This window comes from Mirounga angustirostris, unplaced genomic scaffold (genome assembly GCF_029215605.1).
Source record: "Mirounga angustirostris isolate CCGP_5_RB_7025 unplaced genomic scaffold, mMirAng1.0.hap1 SCAF_42, whole genome shotgun sequence".
Classification (NCBI taxonomy): Eukaryota; Metazoa; Chordata; class Mammalia; order Carnivora; family Phocidae; genus Mirounga; species Mirounga angustirostris.
In genome coordinates this window covers 220,021-242,123 of record NW_026991750.1, presented here as the reverse complement: position 1 = coordinate 242,123, position 22,103 = coordinate 220,021, and the positions used below count along the sequence as shown (strand labels likewise).

The window sequence follows — 22,103 nt, the reverse complement described above, 5'->3', positions numbered from 1 at the left end:
GGGGTTGGGATGAGCCCTAGGATGGGACTGTCCGTTCCTTTCCTGGCGGCTAATGGAGGAAGTCCGGCCTCACATGTGGACTGTTGCCGGCTACCCAGGCATCCTGCATGATGCTCAGCCAGCACATTCCTGGCAGGGAAGTCCAGCAAAGGCCACCAGGAGATGGGGCTCTCTGGGGCTTCTAGCAAGAACAAATTCCTGCTCGTCCCCGGCCTCAAAGTTTTCTGCACCCAGCTCCTTGTGTAAAGGGAATAGAAGGCTGATTTCATTTGGTTTTGTCTCTTGAAGGTTCCGCTACTTTGGGGGAGGGAAAAAAAAATAACCAGTAAACATTTTTGTCTTTGTCTGCCACACTGATGTGAATGCTTATGATTTTATTAGCAGCTGCCTTGGAGCCAGGCCTGATTTAATTTAACTTAATCTCCTAGGTTATTTTCAGTTCAGCTCAGTCTATTTTAAGCACGGATGAAGGGGAAGTAATCAGACTGAGGGGGTGGAGGAGGGAGGGGCGGGGGGTACCTTCCATTCCCCTCCCTAGTTACTCAAGCTTAACCCCGCTTGAGAGAAATGACTTGGTGGAGACAGGTCAGCCCAACCAGCTTCTTGTCCTTACCCTCTTCATCTCTGGTATCGTCTTATTCCTCTGAGAAAAGCATCATATCAGCTGGGGCGGGGAGCGGGGTGATGATAATTATGCAGCCAGAAATACAAATGGAGCCATTTTCTCTAGTGTCAGGAGAGAACTGAGTAATGGCACCTTCCCCTGTCCCTCCCCTTCTCCTCTTAGCAAACTACATTTGTCATCATATCATTGTAGTTCTTCCTCTCTGGAGCGCTTTGATGCTCTGGGTTTGGGAGTTGGGGAGGCAGGATGCCAGGGTCTCCCCGTTTGACAGGTGTCTGAAGGTCAGCACGTTAGCCAGAAGCTCCCTCAGCGAGACCCGGAACCAGAAGCCTCGCAACCTGGAGCTTGCATGCCAGCCATGAGCCCAAGAGCAGCCTCCCCAAGGCCACCCCATGCATCCCTACTCCAGGGGGGCCCCGAGGGTGTGCCTCTGGTTTGGTACCAACAGTGATCCAGAGCAAGAGAGACCTCGCCCAGTTTTGTATGCTATCTCTGGAGATGGAAAGTTCTATCCCCACTGCAGTGTTGCTCCCAAGCATCCAAAACCCTTATGTTCACTAATTTACTTGTTTACTCTGCAGAATCCCCACACTTAGAAGGGTGCCTGGCACGTGGTAAGTCTCAGTGAGTGTCCATAGGATGGCTGGTGTTTTTCCCAGATAACATTGATGGTAACAGCAGTTAAGCAGTAAGCAGTACTCCTTATTTTGTGCCAAGCACCATGCCAGTGGTTTTACCTGCACAAGCTCATTTAATATCATAGTTCCTAGGGAGTGAGATTCTTCTCCTCTCGAGTTTATAGAAGAGGAAGTGGCTTAGGGCATTTCAGGGACTTGCCCGGTGACAAGGTAGAGCTGGAACTGAGTCCTGGAAGAGTATTTTCACTCTGTGTCCTGGGAGTTTCCATGAGAACAGGACCAAAAGGTTTGTGTGCCAACTGATGGATCCCTTGTGTGAGGGTTGGTTCAGAACCTTCCCCCCACAGCTTGCAGAGTGGAGCTGCCCCGAGAGGGAGCACTGCTTGGTTTGGAGCTGAGTGTAGGAATGATGGGGTGGTGGGGGGTGTCTCTGGTGAGCCAAGGACCCTCTGTGACTCATTAAAGTCAGTCCAGTGGGCCTGTAACCACTTCTCCGTGCCAGGTTTCTCAAAGCACGATGCTCTTCAGTATGCAGATTACTGCTCCCACCTCAGGTGTCCTGACCCCAATTCTCCAGCAGTGGAACCTGCAAATCTCTGTCATGAATGAGTTTTCCCAGGTGATTCTCATGCACAGTAACATGTGAGAACTACAGCTCTGGGTATTTCAAGCTCCAGTCTTGTAGGAGGTTAGATTTACTTAAAACCAAAAACAGTGTCTATATGTTTGGGATGGGGTTGGGGGTAAGTTATTAAAACCAGAGCACCCCATTACCCAGAACAGATGTACATGTGGAAATAGGGTAACATCTCAAGGCAGGGGAGGGGATGCAGCTAATTCTGGCCTTCCGTTTTGAATGCCCCAAGATTCACTCATGGTACAATTCAGCGGCAGCCAGGGCCCCAGAGACCAGAGCCAATGTGGTCTCCAGAGAAGTGCACCAAGATGCCAGCTTATTAATTTATAGGGAAAAATAAAACTGTCCGTGTGTCTGCCGGCTTCATCATAGCAGACTCTGTAGTCCAATTAAGACATCCACGAAGTTATAAACCCATTTTATTGATTTCCCATGTGAAACACTGTCCTGTAGACCATGAATAGAAGAAATCCACTACGGGGAATGCCCTCTTTCCCCATAAACAGTCCCCAGGGGACCCAGAACACTGCCAAGTGAACGTGGAATTATAATGGAATCGGATAAACATTTAAAGTCATCGGGCTGGGGCGCCTGGGTGGCTCAGTCAGTTAAGCGTCTGCCTTCAGCTCAGGTCATGATCCCAGGGTCCTGGGATCGAGCCCCACATTGAGCTCCCTGCTCCGCGGGAAGCCTGCTTCTCCCTCTCCCACTCCCCCTGCTTGTGTTCCTGCTCTCGCTGTCTCTCTCTCTCTGTCAAATAAATAAATAAAATCTTTAAAAAAATAAAAATAAAGTCATCAGGCTCAGATTTCACATTTATCTCAAGGCAGAGGTAGCTGTGCGTCTGGGGCCAGAAGCGCTTGAGGTTAAACACCCAGACACTGGTCCCCAGACCAATCTCACAAACACTCTAGATGTCTGCCTTGGTGCCTCTGCTCCAGCTCTCTTCTTTGAATTTAATCCTGCTGGACACAGGCTGGTCTTAGAAGCCCAGGAACCCTCCGTCTCCTTGAGCGGATTTTGCTAAGCCCTGCCCTGAGCCAGTATGGACAGAGCCTGGAGTTTGTTCATTCCCAAAGAAGACTCTCGCTCCCCTCATGTCTTTGTCTTCGAGGGAGGAGAATCCCTTTATTATGGCTCCACGTTTTAACAAGTCCCTTTAATTCTTTATGGAAATGTCTTCCCTGAAATCTGATTCCCTGTCTTTCAGATGAGCTGTACAGAGGAACTCCAAGTAATAGACGAGCCATGTTATTCTTAGAACAAGTTCTTAGCTTCTGGTCTGTGGATATACCCCCGGCCTCGCAGCGGCTCTGGCGGGGTCATGTGCAGAATTTTGTATCTACCTTCTGGGAGGGAGGGAAGCCATAGCCATCATCTCCAACACATCCTATGATCCCCCCGAATTTAGGAAATCTAGGATGAAGGGCAGTGTGCCTATCTATGCATTATGCAGACCAGGAACATAGAACTTGGGACATAGTTGTACCATGAAAACAAAGGCATCAAATATGTGCTATGAAAAATCAGTTTGCAGGCAGCTGATGTTCGAAGTGGAAGGAATCTTCGAGATTTCCTAGGCCAACCAATGCCATTGCTTTCCAGACAGATTACATGCTCCACTGGAGATTGCCCAAGAAAGTGAGTGGCAGACAGGGCTGGCTGGAGACAGGCTCTCCTCTTCCCCCTCTGCTCCCCACCTGGCTTCCACTGCCCTTCAAGTTCTGTCTGGAATGTCTAAAGGTTTAGTTAACATCAAAGCTGGAGGTGAAATGGCCAAGAAGATGATACAGAATTGAGTTCAACAGCTCCAGCCGTGGCCTGCAAAGGACAGACCCCAGTGGGGCGAGCACATGGAAAAGCTTCCCACGGAGTGACAAGGGGACAGCCTGGAAGCAGGAGTAGAGTGTTTGCCAGAAGAAATGACGCTGAGCAGCTTAGATTCAAACCCAGAGACACCAAGAGGAATTTATCCCTCTTTCCATTAACCAGGCTTTCTAGCATTCCAAGATCTGCTTAAGGAATCAGTAGATTTCTTTTTTTATATATAAATTTTTAAAAAGATTTTATTTATTTATTTGACAGAGACATAGCGAGAGGGAACACAAGCAGGGCGGGTAGTGGGAGAGGGAGAAGCAGGCTTCCTGCTGAGCAGGGAGCCTGATGCGGGGCTTGATCCCAGGACTCTGAGACCATGACCTGAGCCGAAGGCAGACGCTTAACAACTGAGCCACCCAGGCTCCCCGGGAATCAGTAGATTTCTGCAGTGAATTAGGGTACCCAGCTGAAATGCAGTCTCTCTTGTGTCCCTCTGGAACGTTAGGAAGACCTAGAAAAAGACAGAAACCCACAGCTGTGACTGATGAACCACTTCAATCTTAAGTTTCTGCGGACTATTAGCCTGATGCGTCTGCATTAAAAAAAAAAAAACAAAAACAGTGGTCTGGCTATACTTGGTGCATGATCTAGAGCAAAGCCCGGTGCACCTGAAGGAAAACAGGAAGATTATGTGTCCCTTTGCTCAGAGAAGCAGGGTCTTCTGCAGCCAAAAAAAAAAAAAAAAAAAAAAACACCTGGGAGGCAGCCCTTTGATTTCAGGGAGCCAAAATCCAGTTCTCTCTTATCATCCCACACAGCATACCTTCCAAAAGAAGAAAGGATTGGCCATAGGAAAGGACTGATCTTGGTGGATTATGTCCCGAGGCTCATGAGCCCCATGTGTGAAGCATAGTGGATACGTGTGGAAATACAAAGAACCTCAATGTCAATGGAGTGTTAACTTTAAATAGATGCCATGGACTCAGTGTACATGTGACTGTCATGCACTGTGAAAGGGATGTGACCTCACCTGGGCCCAGCACCCACACGCTGATATGGGTTAGGAGCCAGCCACATCCATTTGAGTGCCGGGCTGGTTTTGAGGGAAGAGAGCTCACCGGTATCCAAGTAGACAGTGGACAGAGCCAATGGGGAATCTAAACATAGCATCTGTTGGCAAACACCAAGTGTGGATATAGCTTTCCTCATATATCCCTCTGAATATAGCTTTACTCATTGAAAATGAGTAAGGAAAGAAAACATACAATAGTATGTAACCCATGTAAAATATATATTGAGGGGGCACCTGGCTGGCTCAGTCAGTAGAGCATGAGATGCTTGATCTCAGGGTTATGAGTTTGAGCCCCACTTTGGGTATGGAGATTACTTAAAAATTTTTTTTAAAAATTTTAATATATATTGAGGAATAAAGGAAAGGAAATATCATGGAGAACATACTTAAAGGCAAATTGCTGAGGGGACAAGGACTACAAAACATTTCAGAAAGCTGTGTATAAACTTGTGTAGAATGCAAGAATACAGCATCTCTGGAAAACAAGAACAGGAAGCCATTTGAGCAAATAGGCTGAGACGCAAAGAAGATGAGACTTTTTATGTATTTTTTAATGACAAGATGTATACAAAGAGGTAGACAAGATGAAGGGAGGTGGGCAAGTAAGAAATGCCTGCAAACAAACTTAAATTGTACTAACATGATTAAAATCATCATGGAACAGTAAAGAGCAGAGGTGGCCTTGTAGAGAATCAGTGCTGTGAAAGAATCCTGAGGAGCTCCTCCAGAATTCAGGCAAAAGGACAAAATGAATGAGGGATAGGATAATAAAATGGAAGACTGAGAACAGATGACTGGAGAATCATAGTGTTGTCCCAAGGATGAAAGAAGTAAAATTGAAACTGGAAGCAATAATTCCATATGATAGGAACAAATTTATGGAACATTCAAGCTAAAGGGAATGAACTCTATCCCAGCATAATTAATGGAAGGAAGTCTACAGCTAGGAATGTTCTGGAACATTATCTCTTTTTTTTTTCTTCAAGTTTTTATTTAAATTCCAGTTAGTGAACATACAGTGTAATATTAGTTTCAGGTGTAGAATTTAGTGATTCATCCATTCTAGAACATTCTCTTTGTTTTCATTCTAGAACATTATTAATCACAAAGTGAATAAATCCCTTCCTTCAGGATATATAGGTTACATATAAGAAAACAATAACCAGGTTGGCATTAGACTTCTCACTGTATGCAGGACAAAATTTGAAGAGGAAAGGAAGCATCACTTTTAGAGCTTGGAGAAAGAAAGTTTGTTGTCCTAGAATTTCTCACTTAGCCAAACTGCCGTTCACAGGGCCCATTCTCAGATATGGGAGGGTTTAGAACATACATCCCCTACGCGCCTTTCTCAAAAGTCATTTAAAGCAAGCTAAAGAGGACTACAAGACGAAGTAAAATTAAAAGTTTGGCAATGCGGTAGTCCTAATAACATGGTGACAAGTAGTAAGCATTAAAATCTGTTGAATGTAAAACGTAAAAAATAATTATTGACAACTGTCCATCGTACACTACAATTCTTGGAAAAGATGAATGCAAACAAAACACAGTGTAACAAAGGAATGAAAGCAAATGACAAGCAAGCAGTGACAACAGAAGTGAAGCCCCACACGGCAGGTAGCAGGCAGTTCAGTGTGGAGGTTAAGGATATACTGGAATCTCGGGCACCTGGCTGGCTCAGTCAGTAGAGTGGGTGACTCTTAATCTTGAGGTCGTGAGCTGAAGCCCCACCTGGGGCATGGAACCTACTTTAAAAAAATAAAATAGGGGCGCCTGGGTGGCTCAGTCGTTAAGCGTCTGCCTTCGGCTCAGGTGATGATCCCAGAGTCCTGGGATCAAGCCCTGCATTGGGCTCCCTGCTCAGCAGGGAGTCTGCTTCTTCCTCTCCCTCTACCTCCCCCCTGCTCATGCTCTCTCTCTCTGTGTCTCAAATGAATAAATAAAATCTTTAAAATAATAAATAAATCAATACAATACAATACAATACAATACAATACAATACAATACAATACAATACAATACAGGAATTCGGCTGCCTGTGTTTTGCCCCCTCCCCAAGCTGGGTAACCTTGTGGTAGGTACTCCTTCATCCTTCCAAATCTCCACTTCCCCATCGATAAACTGTGGATACCGAGTTATTACGGGGGTTAGTTAATGTGTTCAAAGTTCTTAGCATTTTCTTCGGCACATACTTGTGCTTGCAAATACTGGGGATCAAGTAACAGCTTTAAACTGCCCATAGTTTTCAGATTGGGTTTTTTTTTTTTAATAAAACTTCAGCTATATTAATAAGATGTATACTTTGTAGGAGAAGGAAAAAGTCTTTTTCTGTCCTTCCAGGTTCTTGGCTGGGCTCTATTAATAAAAGACAGATTAACTGGAAAAAAACATACACACTTATTAAATGTAAATTTTTCATGACACGGGAGGCTTCCTAAGGAAATACCTAAGGAACAGTTAAATCTGAGTATTCCGTATTAGGTTTGATAAAAAGTGCAAAGTCGTAAGAAAATAGGACAGAAGGATATGAGCTGAGTAAAGTAACCCTGGGGCTGGCAGAGGGACTTAGTAAGGGCTGTTCATTCGAGTCCCTCCCGGGGTCCCTCTATCTTCCGAGATGAGGATGCTCCTTTCCTCCAGGGTAAGGGAAGACACCTCTCCTATGAGAGTCGTATGACCTGCTGCAGGGGAGGTTGAGAGAGTCCTAACCCCCTCCATTTCTCAGATTCCTTCAGCTTAAAGTAATATGCCAAGGTGTCATATTTTAGGGTGGCATGCCCTGAACTCCATCAACCTAAAGCAAAATGATTCATAAGCCAAAGAATAAGGAACAAACAGGCAGAGCTTTATTAGATGAACAACAAAAAGCAGCCAAAGTGAAATTGCTCTGAGTCATTAAACTATGCACCTGGTTGGAGAGGCTGTCTTTTAAAACATGAGGGAGGGGCGCCTGGGTGGCTCAGTTGGTTGACCCGCTGCCTTCGGCTCAGGTCATGATCCCGGGGTCCTGGGATCGAGTCCCGCATCGGGCTCCCTGCTCCGTGGGGAGCCTGCTTCTCCCTCTCCCTCTGCCTGCCTCTCTGCCTACTTGTGCTCTCTATCTCTCTGTCAAATAAATGAATAAAATCTTTAAAAAAATAAAATAAAATAAAACATGAGGGAAACCGACAACAATTCAAAGCATAGACTTGTTGAAAGAATTAACTAAGTCAAATATGGTGAAGTAGATGGCCTAATATAAACCAACAGAAGCCACGTGATCCATTAGAGAAGGTGGGCCTCCTTCCACAAATGTCATTGGGAAGTTGTGTAAACATTTGGAAGAAAAAATAAATTAGATCTTGCCTCACACTGCATACCAAAATAAACTTCAAATGAATTTAAAAGTTACCCATAAAAAAGAAATAAAATAATAAAAGAAAACATAAGGGAATATTTAGCAAATGTCAGGGTAAGAATTTTCTCAACATAAAAGAAATGGAAGAAATAAAAAAGGAAAGGTTTGACAGGTGTAACTGTTTAAAAGTTAAGCTTGTGTGTTTCTAGAAGCATTGTGAATGAAATCTAAATGCAGTTTGCAACAAATATGACAAGGGCTGTTACCATTCATTTGACATCTAAGGAGCTCTTTTGACCCAGTAAGAAAATTCTTTGGCATCCTGTAGGAAACTTGAACAAGGAGCTAAAGTCAAAGAAAAAGGAATACCAATGACCAAAATAACTGTATGGGAAAACAAAAAGTTCAACCTGAAAAACAATCAAGGAAACCAGAATTACAGTGTTATTTTTTACTTTTTTCAATCACACCCTTCGCAAGACTTCGGTAGGACTTTGTGGGGGAGTAATTTGGCAATATATGTCGAGAGTCTTGAATGATCTTGCACTCTTTGATTCACTTCTAAGAATGTGTCCGGTGGGGGGGTGGGACAGAAATGCAGACGAATATTTGCACACGAAGGTGATCAGTTGCTATGTTACTTACAGAGGTGAAGAATTTTAAACTACACAGCCCCAAGCAAAGGATTGGTTAAAGAAGTTATGATATAAAGTGGGATGTTAGGCCTTTAAAATGTCTTCAAGGCATGCCTTGTTATGTTATAAAGGCAGGATCTAAAACTGGGTTCACAGATAGGAATTCTACACAAATAAATATTTCAGTAGAGCTCCACACAGAGCCAAGGGGCTGGCAGTAAATATACCAATATGCCAACAGTGCTTCCGAAGGAGTATGGGTGATTTAAATTTTCCTCTTTATACTTTTATGTATTTAAATTTTTGTGTGATGAGTGTATCCATTACTCACATGAGGAAAAAAAAAATTAGTATTTCTTAAAATCTTCCTGTGTTTGTATAGAATCATTTCAATCTCCCATTACCTGGAAAATAATATTTTTCTCACAACCACATCTCATTTCCTTTCAGAACATCAAGGTTATAGAACCTGAATAGGAGTTTTTAGTGTCCACTAATTATAAGAGAAAATACAGTGAAATATTTTTGGTCTTTTTCCAAGGACCAAATGTTGCTTCCTCATCTCAGACCCTAATCCTCCAAATTCTCTTTGCTAAGTTTTATTCCAGTGGCACTTTGATTGAAGAGTTGCTGACGCATGTGTATGAATGGTCACTGGATTTACGGGGACAGAAATTACATCCTTATCACCACACAGTGAGTCTCAGCAACGAAACAGAACATTAAAGAAATAGGTCCTAAAATGTGAGGTGACATCCAGATTTATGTATGGGTTCTGGGTAGTAGGACAGGGATGCTGAGCAGGTGTACTTTTAGTGTATCTCAATCTTTATGTCTTTGTCAAAGAAGGAACAAATAACACAAAATGAATGGGTCCTATCTTCTTAACGTGCAAGAGATCAAATTCGAGATTCTGTGGGATTCAATGCAGAGGGCATCAGGAGACAGGACTCAGCGTAATTAGTACAAATGGACCCAATGAACAGCTCCAAGACTCCACTTTGTTCACGGAATCGCAATCCATCGTTGCTCAGTCATTCACTGTTGTTGATGACACCTTCGCGTTTTAATTCTGAAATCTTGAGAAGTTCCACGTGGTCGTTTTTCCCCAAGAGTAAATGGCCCTTTCGGATATGTTTTTCCGGAAAGTTAGAGCTATGTTATATGCCCTTTATAGGCTCGATGACGGTTTCTTGAGAGCATCTAACATTTTTTTTAAAAAGTGCATGACTCCTTGGGGCCTGCTAGTTTTTTCCTTGTCTGAGAGTCCCTCCAAATGGACACTTTTTGTACTGCAACCAAAAAATAAGTGCCAAGCATTCCTCTGCTTGAGCTTTTCAGCGAAATAACAAGAACCCATTGGGCCCTCGTGGGTTTTGCCTTGCCCTGTGCTGACCTTGGGGCGGGGGTGGGGGGGACACACCCAATAGGATACGATGCACCCCTGCCTACAAGTTGCTCTCGGTCTATAGAGATGAAACTCGGTGGCCTGGGCTGGCTGTAGAGTGGAAGGTCCCAGAAGATGAGTCTTATGCCAAGACAGGGGCCAATAGCACTGGGATAGGGGAAGGTGTGTGCCCCAGGGGGCCCGGTGATGGGGCAGCATGAACCCAGAAGCACAGGATGAGGGTGGCATGGAGGAGATTCATGTACTTAGCAGTTACGGAGTACATACCAGGTGCTAGGCTAGGCAGTAGAGGGTAAAAATGACTAGTAGCAAAGACAATGGCCTCATTGGTGTGGAATGGGTCTTTTGGGTTATACAAGTACTAGATGTGATCGGATAGGTGATAAGGTGGTCAGTTAACCAGTCAGAACCGGTAACGAGCTCCCAAGTCCTGCCACTAGGCAGGAGGGGAATGTGGACCAGACTATAGAGCGTCTCTATAATTTGGATAGAAATATTAAAGGAAATGATAGAGAATACAGGCTATTGGCCTTGTTTTCTGTATCCGGAGCCTAAAAAATGCATCACTCACGCGAAGATTGAAAACCTCTCAGTTCCATTTTGTTGTTAGGAGAAGAATGGGACGTTTTATTTCTCCTAGCTCAACAATTCTGTTGAATCAGTCTGATGAGTGGTGAGCAGCTCTCATCGATCCTCTTAAGTCTTCATTGCTGACTTGAAAGTTCACTCCTTCTGCCAGATGGAGCTCGACGGCCAGTGGGCGCCCAGGAATCCGCACCCACATTCCCGCTAGTGGGGAAATAGGCTGCAGCTGCCATGGCCTTGGATGGACCACCTGACCTACGCCTCCCCTCCAAGAGTAGTTCCCAGCCAGTTTTTATCCCCATTGCCAGCACCTCTCCCAGTTAACCAGACCTCTTCCAAATCCCCGGCTGGAGCAGGAATCCACCAATAGAAATGCTGCCTGTCCCATGCACGCAAGTTCTGGAAGTGTGTGGAGACAGGAGGAAGATCCCTCAATCCTCGGAGAACAGAGCTCTTAAGATGTGCAGCAAAGGGCCTCAACCCAGGCCCATGGGTGTCCCACGCTTGTCATAAAAACTGTCATAGTGCACCAAAGGGGTTTATGGCTTTAACTCTCTAGCCCAAGTGTTAGGGTGGACCCGTCCGTCACTCAGTTAAAACCCATGCACACCAGGAACGTGACCTGGGAGCCACTCCCCTCTGAGGCGGCCTAGGGCCCTTGCTCTGTGGTGATCCTTCTTTGCCAGCCTGATGGCCTCTGGCCTTGCCCACCTGTGCCATGGCCTCTCTGCGTGGGTCGAGAGGCTCCAGCTCAGATCCCCTAAGCTCAGAACCTTGCCTATTGCTAGACAGCTTGGCCACCCCCGAAACATCTCGTGGGAAGGGCGTTCAGTAAATCCTGTTCCGGAAGCAAGCTGTCACCCCACCAGCTTCCCATCAAGATTTGCCAAGCCGTTCTGGCTTCTGGTGCAGAACTGACTTGTAGCGACGTGAAGAGATTGGCAGCCTCTTCGACACGGTTTTCTCCCTATAACATTGTGAGAAGAGGCCCCAAGTAAAGGCGAAAACAAGCCTCGAGAACAGGGTGTTCTTCCTAGTAATGTGACCAGGAAAGTGTAATCTAGAGGAAACCTGAGAACTTGGTGATGTGGAACATTGTTCGGAGCTAGTGGGGTGAGGGTTTCCCCCCCCTTTTTCTACCTGATCCAGCCCGTCCGGCACTTGAGGTGCTCCTGAACTGAGCACCGAGGCTGTTGTCAAGAGGGTAACTCATTCAGGACAAGCCCTTAGCTACGGTTAGATTAACTAAGAAGCAGAAGGGCCTCTCCCATGCCAGGCTGTCTTTTAACAGGCTTCTCTGTGTCCCACATTCCTCTAAAATTCTGATTTCCAAGCAGCTGTTGCATAAAGAATGGCCCCACTGATGCTTTATCGGGCTCACTGTTTGCACTTGGTCCCTGGGTGGAGCCGAGGTGTGGAACAGGCTGGAGGGGCATGAGCAAGTTGGTCTTGGCCATTTGCTGCCGGTCATGGTCAGATGAGATGCTCCAGGGAGGAGGCTGCGAGTCAGGTTTGTCTAGGAGGGCAGACTACTGCTTTAAAAAGGCCTCATGGACCTGGAGGAAAAGAAAGCAAGCAGAAGTCCACCTAAGAGATACTGGCTTTCAGGGGTTCTGCGGAGACAGAGGACAGTGGCCAATCTAGTTCCTAGTAGAGGACACGCCCTCTCCTCTGCTCCAGCCCAGGCCCCCTCCCAAGCTTTAGCACAAAATCAGAGTTGAAGAGGCTCAGATTAAAGCAGAAGGAACTGGAAGGAAGCAGAGTCTTAACCAGGAAGTAGAGGTTCCTTTTCCATGTCACCTTCTCCTCAACGTGCTATTGAGGTGGTGAGATGGTATATCGGTTCTGTATCAGGGATCAGCAAATTTTGGCTCGAGGGCCAGATGTGGCCCCCAGCCTGTGGTTTTTCAGTGAAGTTTTATTGGAACACATGGTGATCATTTGTTTACGTGTTATCTCTGGCTCCTTTTGCTCTGTACCCGCAGGCTTGATTAGTGGTGATGGAGGCTGTGTGGCCTGCAGAGCCTCAAGTATTTATGATCCGTTCCTTAATGGAAGTTTGTTCCCCTGCTCTACATTGACAGTAGAGGGCAATGCTCAGTCCCCAGAGTCAGGACTCCTTTGCTCTCTTTTTCTTTTAAGATTTATTCATTTATTTGAGAGAGAAAGAGAGCAGTGGGGAGGGGGAGAGAGAGAGTCTTAAGCAGACTCCATGCTGAGCATAGAGCCCGATGCGAGACTCGATCCCAGGACCCCGAGATCATGACCTGAGCCGAATCCGAGAGTCGGACGTCTAACCGACTGCGCCACCCAGACGCCCCTCCTTTGCACTCTTGACTCCATCATTTACTAAATGCCTGACCTTGAGCAAGTTACTTAACAGCCCAGGGCCTCTGTTTCCTCATCTGAAAAATGGGCATCTGAGTCATTATTTCACAGGGGTGTTGTGAAACTTAAGTGAGCAGGTGTAGTAAGGCACAGAAATTTGTCAATAAATCTACCTATTTTTATTGAGGTGTAACACACACCATAAAATTCATCCTTTTAAAGTATACGATTCAGTGGTTTTCAGCGTCTTCACAAGATTGTGCAACTGTCCCCACTAATTCCAGATCATTTTCATCACCCCAGAAAGAAGCTCCTAAATGGTACCTATGCTGGGCTGGATAGTGACCATGCAAAGATATCAGGTCCTAACCTCTGTAGTCTATGCATGTGAGCGTCTTTGAAAAAAGGGCCTTTGTAGATGTGATGAAATGCAGAATCTTGCGATGGGGAGATGATTCTGAACGAATTCGATCCTCCATGTCGTTGGAGATTCTCTGGCATTAAATTTCTATTCACCTGTGCTCACATCTTTATAGGAAGCTGTAGGTCGGGCACCTGGGTGGCTCAGTTGGTTAAGCGACTGCCTTCAGCTCAGGTCACGATCCTGGAGTCCCAGGATCCAGTCCCGCATCAGGCTCCTTGCTCAGCGAGGAGTCTGCTTCTCCCTCTGACCCTCCCCCACTCATGTGCTCTCTCTCTCTCTCTCAAGTAAATAAAATCTTAAAAAAAAAAAAAAAGAAGAAGCTGTAGGTCTTCAAGTTCTTTGAAGGACGGTGCGATGGCCGTCTAATAATATATCAGAATTCTCCGGTGGCACCTGGGTGGCTCAGTTGGTTGGACGACTGCCTTCGGCTCAGGTCATGATCCTGGAGTCCCTGGATCGAGTCCCACATCGGGCTCCTTGCTCAGCAGGGAGTCTGCTTCTCCCTCTGACCCTCCCGACCCTCCCCCCTCTCATGCTCTCTCTCTCTCAAATAAATAAATAAAATCTTTAAAAAAAAAAAAAAAAGAATTCTCCGGGTTTGCTTGAAGATACCATTCATGGATTTGGGGAGCTCCCATCACTCTGATTGCCTGATGCTAAATGACGCCAGGTTCTTTGGACCCCAGACACCACACCACCACTCATTTTCTGCACTTGCCTGTCCCCCCAGCATTTTTGCATTCATATTTCTTTTGCTGTTGGTAATTTCACACAAAGAAGAGTTTGTATGGTTTTGTTTTTCTGTAGTGTCAGAAAATGTAATTTTTGCTTCTGCATGATGTGCGGTAGGATTAGAGAATTTTGTTTACTCTTGTTTTTGCTGTAGCGCAAGGATGGAGGTGGAGGGCAGGGTCACTAGGTCAGCATACGCTGAACAGTCCTGACTTTTGCAGCAAGTCTTTGTTTTGAGTCTTTGTCCCTGTTGTTGGCCTGTGAAGCAGAAGCCATAAACAAGGATGCTTGCAGAGAGGGGGGAAAGGCACTAAAAATAGAGAATTATTTTCTAAAGCAAAGCACATTATTTGAAAGGCCACGTTGTCCTTGAATTTGGAGGCACTTGACTTGTTTTGTGCATCACTGAATAATGTTCCCATACAGATTTGAACTCTGATGGGCAGGGTTACTATGGGTCAGTGAAGACAAGTCCAGTCTGAGGGCAGAGGGGTTATAGCTGTGTCCCCAACGAAGCTTTTAGTGTGTGTTGTGCATGAATCCTTCAGAGCCTCCACGAGCTCGGTGCTTAGCCAGAGTGCCCTAAGGCAGCCTCAGAGTGAGGTTGAAGATTCACAGGGAGGCAGGGAGGGGGTGGAGAGGATACAGTGATTGGCTTCAGCCATGTTGGCCCTGATCTAGCTTTTATGTTAGGTGGTGAGCTCTGGGTGTTTATTATTATACTCCATAATTTATGCTACATATATTTTCTGGATCGGGAGACCATCTGGACCATTCTCTGAATGGATCAGGGATTGCACTGATTTTTTTTTTTTTTTTTTTTAATCCCAAGCTATTTGGGAACAATGAGGAGCTAGCTATTGAACTCTGGCCTAACCCTGAGGTCTGGAAATTCCAGTACTATATGAACTGGCCTTTTAATATACCAGATTTCTTTACGCTGAGGAAACAGCCCTGCCCCCTGGACCAGACAGGAGGCCTGGATGAGGATGATAAAGATAGCAAATACATATTAATATGATCACTAGTAATGGCGGCAAATGCTTCTGTAACACCCCGTCCGTTCCAGATTGTCTTCTAAACGCTTTACAAATATTAACTCACTTCCTCTTCACCACAGCCCTGCGAGATAGGCACTCTTACTGTTCCTGCCTTACAGATGAACGAACTGCCGAGCGGGCTAACTTGTCTGAAGTCAGGCCGCTAAAAAGTGGTAGAGAAGGATTTGAAGGCCATCGCCCACGCCGTCAGCCAGTGCGTCAGCCTGGCCCCTTGAGAAGAAGTCAGCCACCGTCGGCAGCCTCGGGCCAAGCGAAGCGAGCCTGACTGCTCTTGCACGTCCTCAGACACACATCCGACCGTCCCCCAACTGCCAGTCCTTGTGGGGATGGCTCGCCTCTCCCTGAGAAAGCATGGCGGTCACCTCTCTTCTTCCCCATCAAGCAGGTGTTTGGCAAAATCCCTGGCTTCATGCCTCAGTGTTGGCCGCGCCATCTACCAGAAGGTGCCTCTGCTGTAGGTCCCCAGGCTGGGGAAGGCCGCTCCAAGCTCTGGATGAGCCAGCCCATACTCCTGACGCTTCCTCAAAACTCACGTGTCCCGGGCTTGCCTCGCCACCTCTGGCAGGTATCTCTGAGGCACCGTGGGGGTGTTTTTCAGGCTTCATCATCCTATTTGAACGGATTTTGTCCAGGAACGATACCTTACGTAATCAGGAAATTACATAACCTTTACACGCAGGCTGATTTCTCTTCATGCTGGGCCTGACTGTCGGTCCTTTCCAAAGCCGCACCTCAAGCCAAAAGATGGTCATCTAACTCCGTGTTCTAGATTTCTGTGGAAGGTCTGGAATTCGAGAACAGACTTGGATTCTAAAACGGCCACTACCACGGCGCGGACCTATTTCTTGAGCAGACGTGTCCTCCTCACGGACGCTGCGGAACCTCTGTGACATGCCGGGGTTGGGGGGAGCGCTCCCCCACCTGCCTGCCACGGGGCTCAGGGCCCGTGTGGGGTTAGTGCTGAGCAGTGCAGGGGGCAGGGGATGAGCTGCTGCTCGTGTGTTTAGAGACCCTCGGCCTCTCGGAACTCGAGCTGGCGTGAGAGGGCTTTACCCCAAGAGAGTCCCATCCTCAAGGGGTTACACAGCAGAGCTTTTCCCTATCTTAAGCCCGGGGGCCAGAACAGTGTGGCTCTTGCAGAAGATGAGAGACAAGGAATGAGCCGTGGGACCCATGCCAGATCTGTTCTCGGACCCACCGTGAAATGCTCGCCTTCCTCTGGGCCTCCGAATTGGCACAGGCTTCCCACATGTGGGGTGGGACCCGACACAGACAGGCGAGGACTTCCGTTCCTGCTCCAGAGGATTCCTGAAGGTCCCGAACAACTGACATTAGAAAGCATTAAATTACGTGGTGAGAAAGTTATTCCCTTCCCAGTTTTCCTTCATTCTCGGTTGTAAGGTGGAGAGAGGGACCTCCCCCCCGGCCTGGGGGGCTGGAATATATCCTGAACACTCAACCCTGCTTTAATTTCCCCTTTGTAGTGAAGAGCAGGCCTCAGGCAAGTGTGTCAGCTGGAAGGAAGGAACCCTAACAGAGATGTTCATTGTATTTATCTTTATGGTTCCTTTCTCCTTAGAGCAGACGATCTTGGTTTTCCATTTACCAGAGTGACACATTTCCTTTCTATTTATTTTTATTTTTTTAAAGAACTCTTTTTTTTTAAAGATTTATTTATTTGAGAGAGAGAGAGAGAGCACACAGAGGGAGAGGGAGAAGCAGGCTCCCCGCAGAGCAGGGAGCCCGATGTGGGACTTGATCCCAGGACCCTGAGATCATGACCTGAGCCGAAGGCAGACACTTAACCGACTGAGCCACCCACGCGCCCTATACGTTTCCTTTTTAAATGTTGAGTGTTAAGGGGCACCTGGGTGGCTCAGTCAGTTGAGCATCTGACTCTTGATTTTGGCTCAGGTCATGATCTCAGGGTGGTGGGACCAAGCCTTGCATCGGGCTCTGCGCTGGCTGCAGGACCTGCTTGGGACTCTCTCCCTCTCCCTCTGCCCCTCCTCTCTGTCTGTCAAATAAATTTTTAAACTGTTAAAAAGTGAATGAATTTTTTTTTATGTGAATAATGTACTGAGTCCTCAAGAGATGCCTGTGACATGGGTCGAGGGACCACACTTTGAGAATGACAGCCAGGTGCATGGGATGACGTCATGTCATACACACCTGAGAGACTTCAAAGATGCTGACACCTGGGCCTCAGCCTGGACCGATTAAATCGGACCCCATGGGGGTGGGGCCCAGACGTCGGTATCTGCTGCTCATGCGCAGCTGAGCTGGAGATCCGCTGCCCTCGTGTACCCAGCCACCATCACCCCCCGACCCATGCAGGGGCTGCATCCTCACTGCCCTCTGACCCTACGTCCTGATTGCATTCTCTTCTCTCTCCTGCCTCTCGCCCTCCTCATCCACCACCCCACTTGTTTTGCCCTTCTTTTCTCTTCCCTAACTTCCCCGCACCTACTCCTGTTAGCGACGCCCCACTGCTGCTCAGGTCAAGACATTGCCGGCACCACGCAGTTGCAACCACGTTAGAAAATTTCCGCATCGTACTGTTGTTCTTCAGGGCATTCGCTTGCCAACTCATAAGCTGTCAGTCCAGTTTCTGAACAACTAAGCCTTCAGGTTGTGCTCTCTGCCAGCAACGTGTATTAACAACAATGATAATAATCATTATTGGGCTTTCACTGTGTGCCTACCACTGGTCTCAGCACTTTATGTGTATGAACTTATAGGATCCTCCCAGGGAGTTACCATTTTGCAGATGCAGAAACTGAGGCACCGGGTGGTTATGGATCTTGCCTGGGGCTATGGCACCACAGAGTGGCAGAGCCAGAATTCATGTGCCCACAGCCTGGCCCCAGAGCCCACGATCTGAGCTGATGGGAGCCCCCAAGTCCGTTGCTCCCAGGTCTGACTCGCGTGCTGTTCTCCACTGCAATGGGAAATTGAAATTTGGACCCACTGTCTACTTCAATGACATTTGGAATTGATATCTCTTTTTATTTTCCACTTCAGTCATGGTATCTCCGTAGGAAGCCCACAGCTTTAAATCCCATCAAAACTGTAACTCATCACCATTCAGAAGAGATCAGCCTTAAATGATGTTGTGTGTGCTGGCTGTCAGGACCAGAAACTGAAGATGAAAAAGCCAGCACCCATAATCATTCTGTAATTGGCAACACTCTCGACGGCCTCTCTGCTTCCTCATTAGTTTATCTGGGCTGTAGCCTCCGTGGTAGACATTCCAGGCTTTAGCTGCCTTTTACAAAGTCTCTGATTCTCATTCCAGTGCTTAATTGGAAAGAGACCTTTGGCCCCTTCCCGTTCCTCGTGGGAGACCTCTATTTTTATGCTCAAACTTTTCATCTTTTGTGATACTTGGGTTGCTGTTTTAGGAGACTGGGTCTTCTGCATTGCACTGAAAAACCTTCAGCATGAGCTTGAGGGAATTTTCAGGCATCCAGGTCCCCTGGAGACCTCCTAATCCCTTGTGGGCAGTGGGAGACTCTGCAGAGTAAGCACTCACATCGTGGCATCCTTTTTCCCCTCCATTTTCCAAGCCACTAACTGTCTAAAGCACATAAAGTTATGTACAGTTATGTACAATTTACTTCCCCCAACAATCCTGTCTCACTTGGAATGAGCCCCCCTTTGCTTTCCTAAGGGAAGAAACAGAGGCTCGGGAACTTATGTTTCCCAGTGCTTGGGAGTACATGAGGGGGGCAGGATTTGAAAGCAGGTGTGCTGAGCTTGCTTATGTTCTACCCACTCCCAGTTGGATGAGGTTAGATATTATGCGGATAAAAATCCTTGGAAAGCATAAGTGAATAAGAGGAACAGAAGCCTGGCTTCTCCGTGGCTAGTAGATGTGAACCAGCCCACTCCCCACTCAGACCATTTGGACACGGTCCCGTCACCTGCCTGTGCTAAGGCTTCCAGACAAGGAGGGTGTAAGGCCATTCACCAGCAGGCACGGGCACTCCATGTGTCCCCAGGCTGATAACGGGCAGTGCTGGTCTGTGACTTAGGGCAATGTCCAGGGACCCAGTATCTTTAACATCCTTCTATCCCCTCCTCTATCTCTGCCCACTGCCAACCCCAGCACCTTCTTCTAAGGACTTCATTTAACAGTCACCCTCAACTGATGATCTGTACTGATAGGCTAGAAGAGTGTTTCCCCAGCTCCCCCGTCCATCAGAACCAGGAGGTTTGGTAAACACAGACCACTGCACCGACCCCTAGGGTTCTGACTCAGTAATGCCAACGCTGCTGGTCCAGGGGCTATGCTGGGAGAACGAGTTAGGTGTGTACTCATGGCATCTGGCTAATTAGGGACCCTGATGATGGGAAGTATCAGCCATGTTGGGGAAGGTGCCATCCAAAGATGGTGAGGAAGACATTTGGGATAGGCAGGCTCAGGCTTCGGTCCTTTCTTATCATAGTGCTAGATAATGACCTATCTCATTTCCATGCAGTGGCTTTACCCATTCCCACAGAGGTAACAAGCCCCTGCTAGCTGCATCTCTGAGCATGCGTCCCTCTGTGGATGAAGCGGCCTTTCCTCCTCATTATTTTGGATTCCCATATGAGTGCATCTCAATCTAGGGTGTGCGCTGGAACCATCTGGGGGTCTGGCTAAAGTGAGAATCCTGAGTTTGTAATTTGGGGGCGGGGCCTGTGATTCCACACATGTGGTGAGTGCACAGCTGATGTCCCGGGTGCTACGGGTCTGGGGACATGTGTGCACGTTGCAGAACAAGACATAGCACAGCTGTGGAGCATATTCTGTGTTACAGCCGTACGCACGGTTGGCTCTTCTGCTGCACATAGGATCACCTGGGGAGCGCTTAAGAACATGGGCCACACCCCTCAGAGATTCTAATTTAGTTGTGAGCGCTGGACATTTTTTTTTTTAGATTTATTTATTTGAGAGAGGGATAGCAGGGGGAGGGGCAGAGGGAGAGGAAGAGAGAGTCACAAGCAGACTCCCCACCGAGTGCAGATCCCAATGCAGGGCTCGATCTCATGACCCTGAGTTCACCACCTGAGCCAAAACCAAGAGTCAGATGCTTAATGGACTGCGCCACCTGGGTGCCCCATGAGCACTAGGATTTTTTTTTTTTTTAAGATTTTATTTATTTATTTGTCCGAGAGAGAGAGAGCACACACAAGCAGGGGGAGGGAGAAACAGGCTCCCCGCTGAGCAAGGAGCCCTATGCGGGACTTGATCCCAGGACCCTGGGATCCAACCAATGAGCCCAACCAAATGAGCCACCCAGGCATCCCAGCACTGGGATTTTTAAACCCCCTCCCAAGAGATTCCAATGTACAGCCAGATTGGAAGTCGCTGGCCTTTACAAAGAAAAGAAATGAATCCTTTCGGGAGCTCAAGTGATGCAATACCATGGCCTGGGTTAGCTGGTTGCTTGGGGGGCAGGATGGGGGGCAGGACCAGTTCTGGAGAAGGGCTGCAAACAGTACCTGGGGATCTTGTTTAAATACACAGTCTGTTGCAGCAGCTTTGGGGAGGGACCCAGGCTTCTGCATTTCTCATATGAGGCGTCCAGGCCGACGCTGCCGTCCCAAGGCTTGACCACAGGGCCCGCATGATGCCCATTGTCTCTGGCACCAATGACAGCAGACGGCTTTTCTCATATCAAAGATCAGAGGCTTTTGGTCCTCACCTCCTCTCCCTTTCAACACCATCTTGGCGTCTCTGTCATTCAGCTGGGTCTTGACACAGGACACTGGGCAATACAGGTCAGTTTTCTTTTTATAACATCTGATCTTTCCTTTTCTCTTCACAGTACGAGATGCAAAAAATCTAATTCCTATGGATCCAAATGGGCTTTCAGATCCTTATGTGAAGCTGAAACTTATTCCTGATCCAAAGAATGAAAGCAAACAGAAAACCAGAACCATCCGCTCCACACTAAACCCCCAATGGAATGAGTCCTTTACGTTGTAAGTTTTGTCTTCTCTTCTCAGTTGAATTCTCTCCCCACACATCACAAACCTGCCCACCTCACTGTGAGAGATAATGGGGCGGACCTGTTGTAAATGTCTTTAAACCTCACTTCATTCCTAAGACTTTCTCAGACCGCTGCTAAGAAGTCACGGTCGTCACCTGTTTTGGTGGATGGTAACCAAGAGTTACGTGATGCAGGCCCCAAATTATTATCAATACCTCCTGTGTGCAAAAAAGTGCATTTATGTTAAGATAATGTCAAAATGTAAAAGGTATGTCCCACTTCCTGATGGACTTGAGTTCTTTTGAGGGTTATTGGAGAAGGTAAGGTAAGAATTTAAATAATAATTTCTAAAACAAGGAATACAGGAGTCACATGCTATTGCCCCTGAAATGGGAAGATCATCCTCACCTTTAAAGAGGGAGGACTTCCTGGAGTAGGTGACATTTAAAATGGAGCTTAAAGGAGTGCCAGAATTTCAGAGGCAGAGATGTTAGAAGAGAAAGAAGGAAGGGGGCCATGGCGGGGGAGAGAGGGGCATAAAACCACGGGGGGTAAGAGAGCACTGCCTGCAGTTGAGCATAAGCGGGTGGTCCTCCTTGCAGATTAGAACACAGGAAGTGGTTTCTCTGTGGATGACCGGAAACGTAGCTCTTTTATATAGAACAGAGATTAGCGAGCTTTGTAAAGGGCCCGTTAGTAAATAGTTTGGACTTTCTGGGTCATACAGTCTGTGTTGCAACTACACACAATTCTGTGCATCCGTAGACCGTATGTAAACAAAAGCCCATGGCTGTGTTCCAGTAAAGCTTTATTTACAAAAACAAG

General features: G+C 47.0%; 1 protein-coding gene across 1 annotated transcript in view; it reads left to right on the top strand.

Annotated features, from left to right (window-relative positions):
- Positions 1 to 22,097, top strand: part of LOC135363174 (protein kinase C alpha type-like) — a 40,265-nt gene extending 18,168 nt beyond the window's left edge. The window contains exon 3 of the mRNA XM_064583861.1: positions 21,114 to 22,097. Within this exon, the coding sequence (XP_064439931.1) occupies positions 21,114 to 21,274 (161 nt within the window). The 3' untranslated portion in view covers positions 21,275 to 22,097. The remainder of the gene's footprint in view (positions 1 to 21,113) is intronic.
- The last annotated feature ends 6 nt before the right edge of the window (positions 22,098 to 22,103 follow it).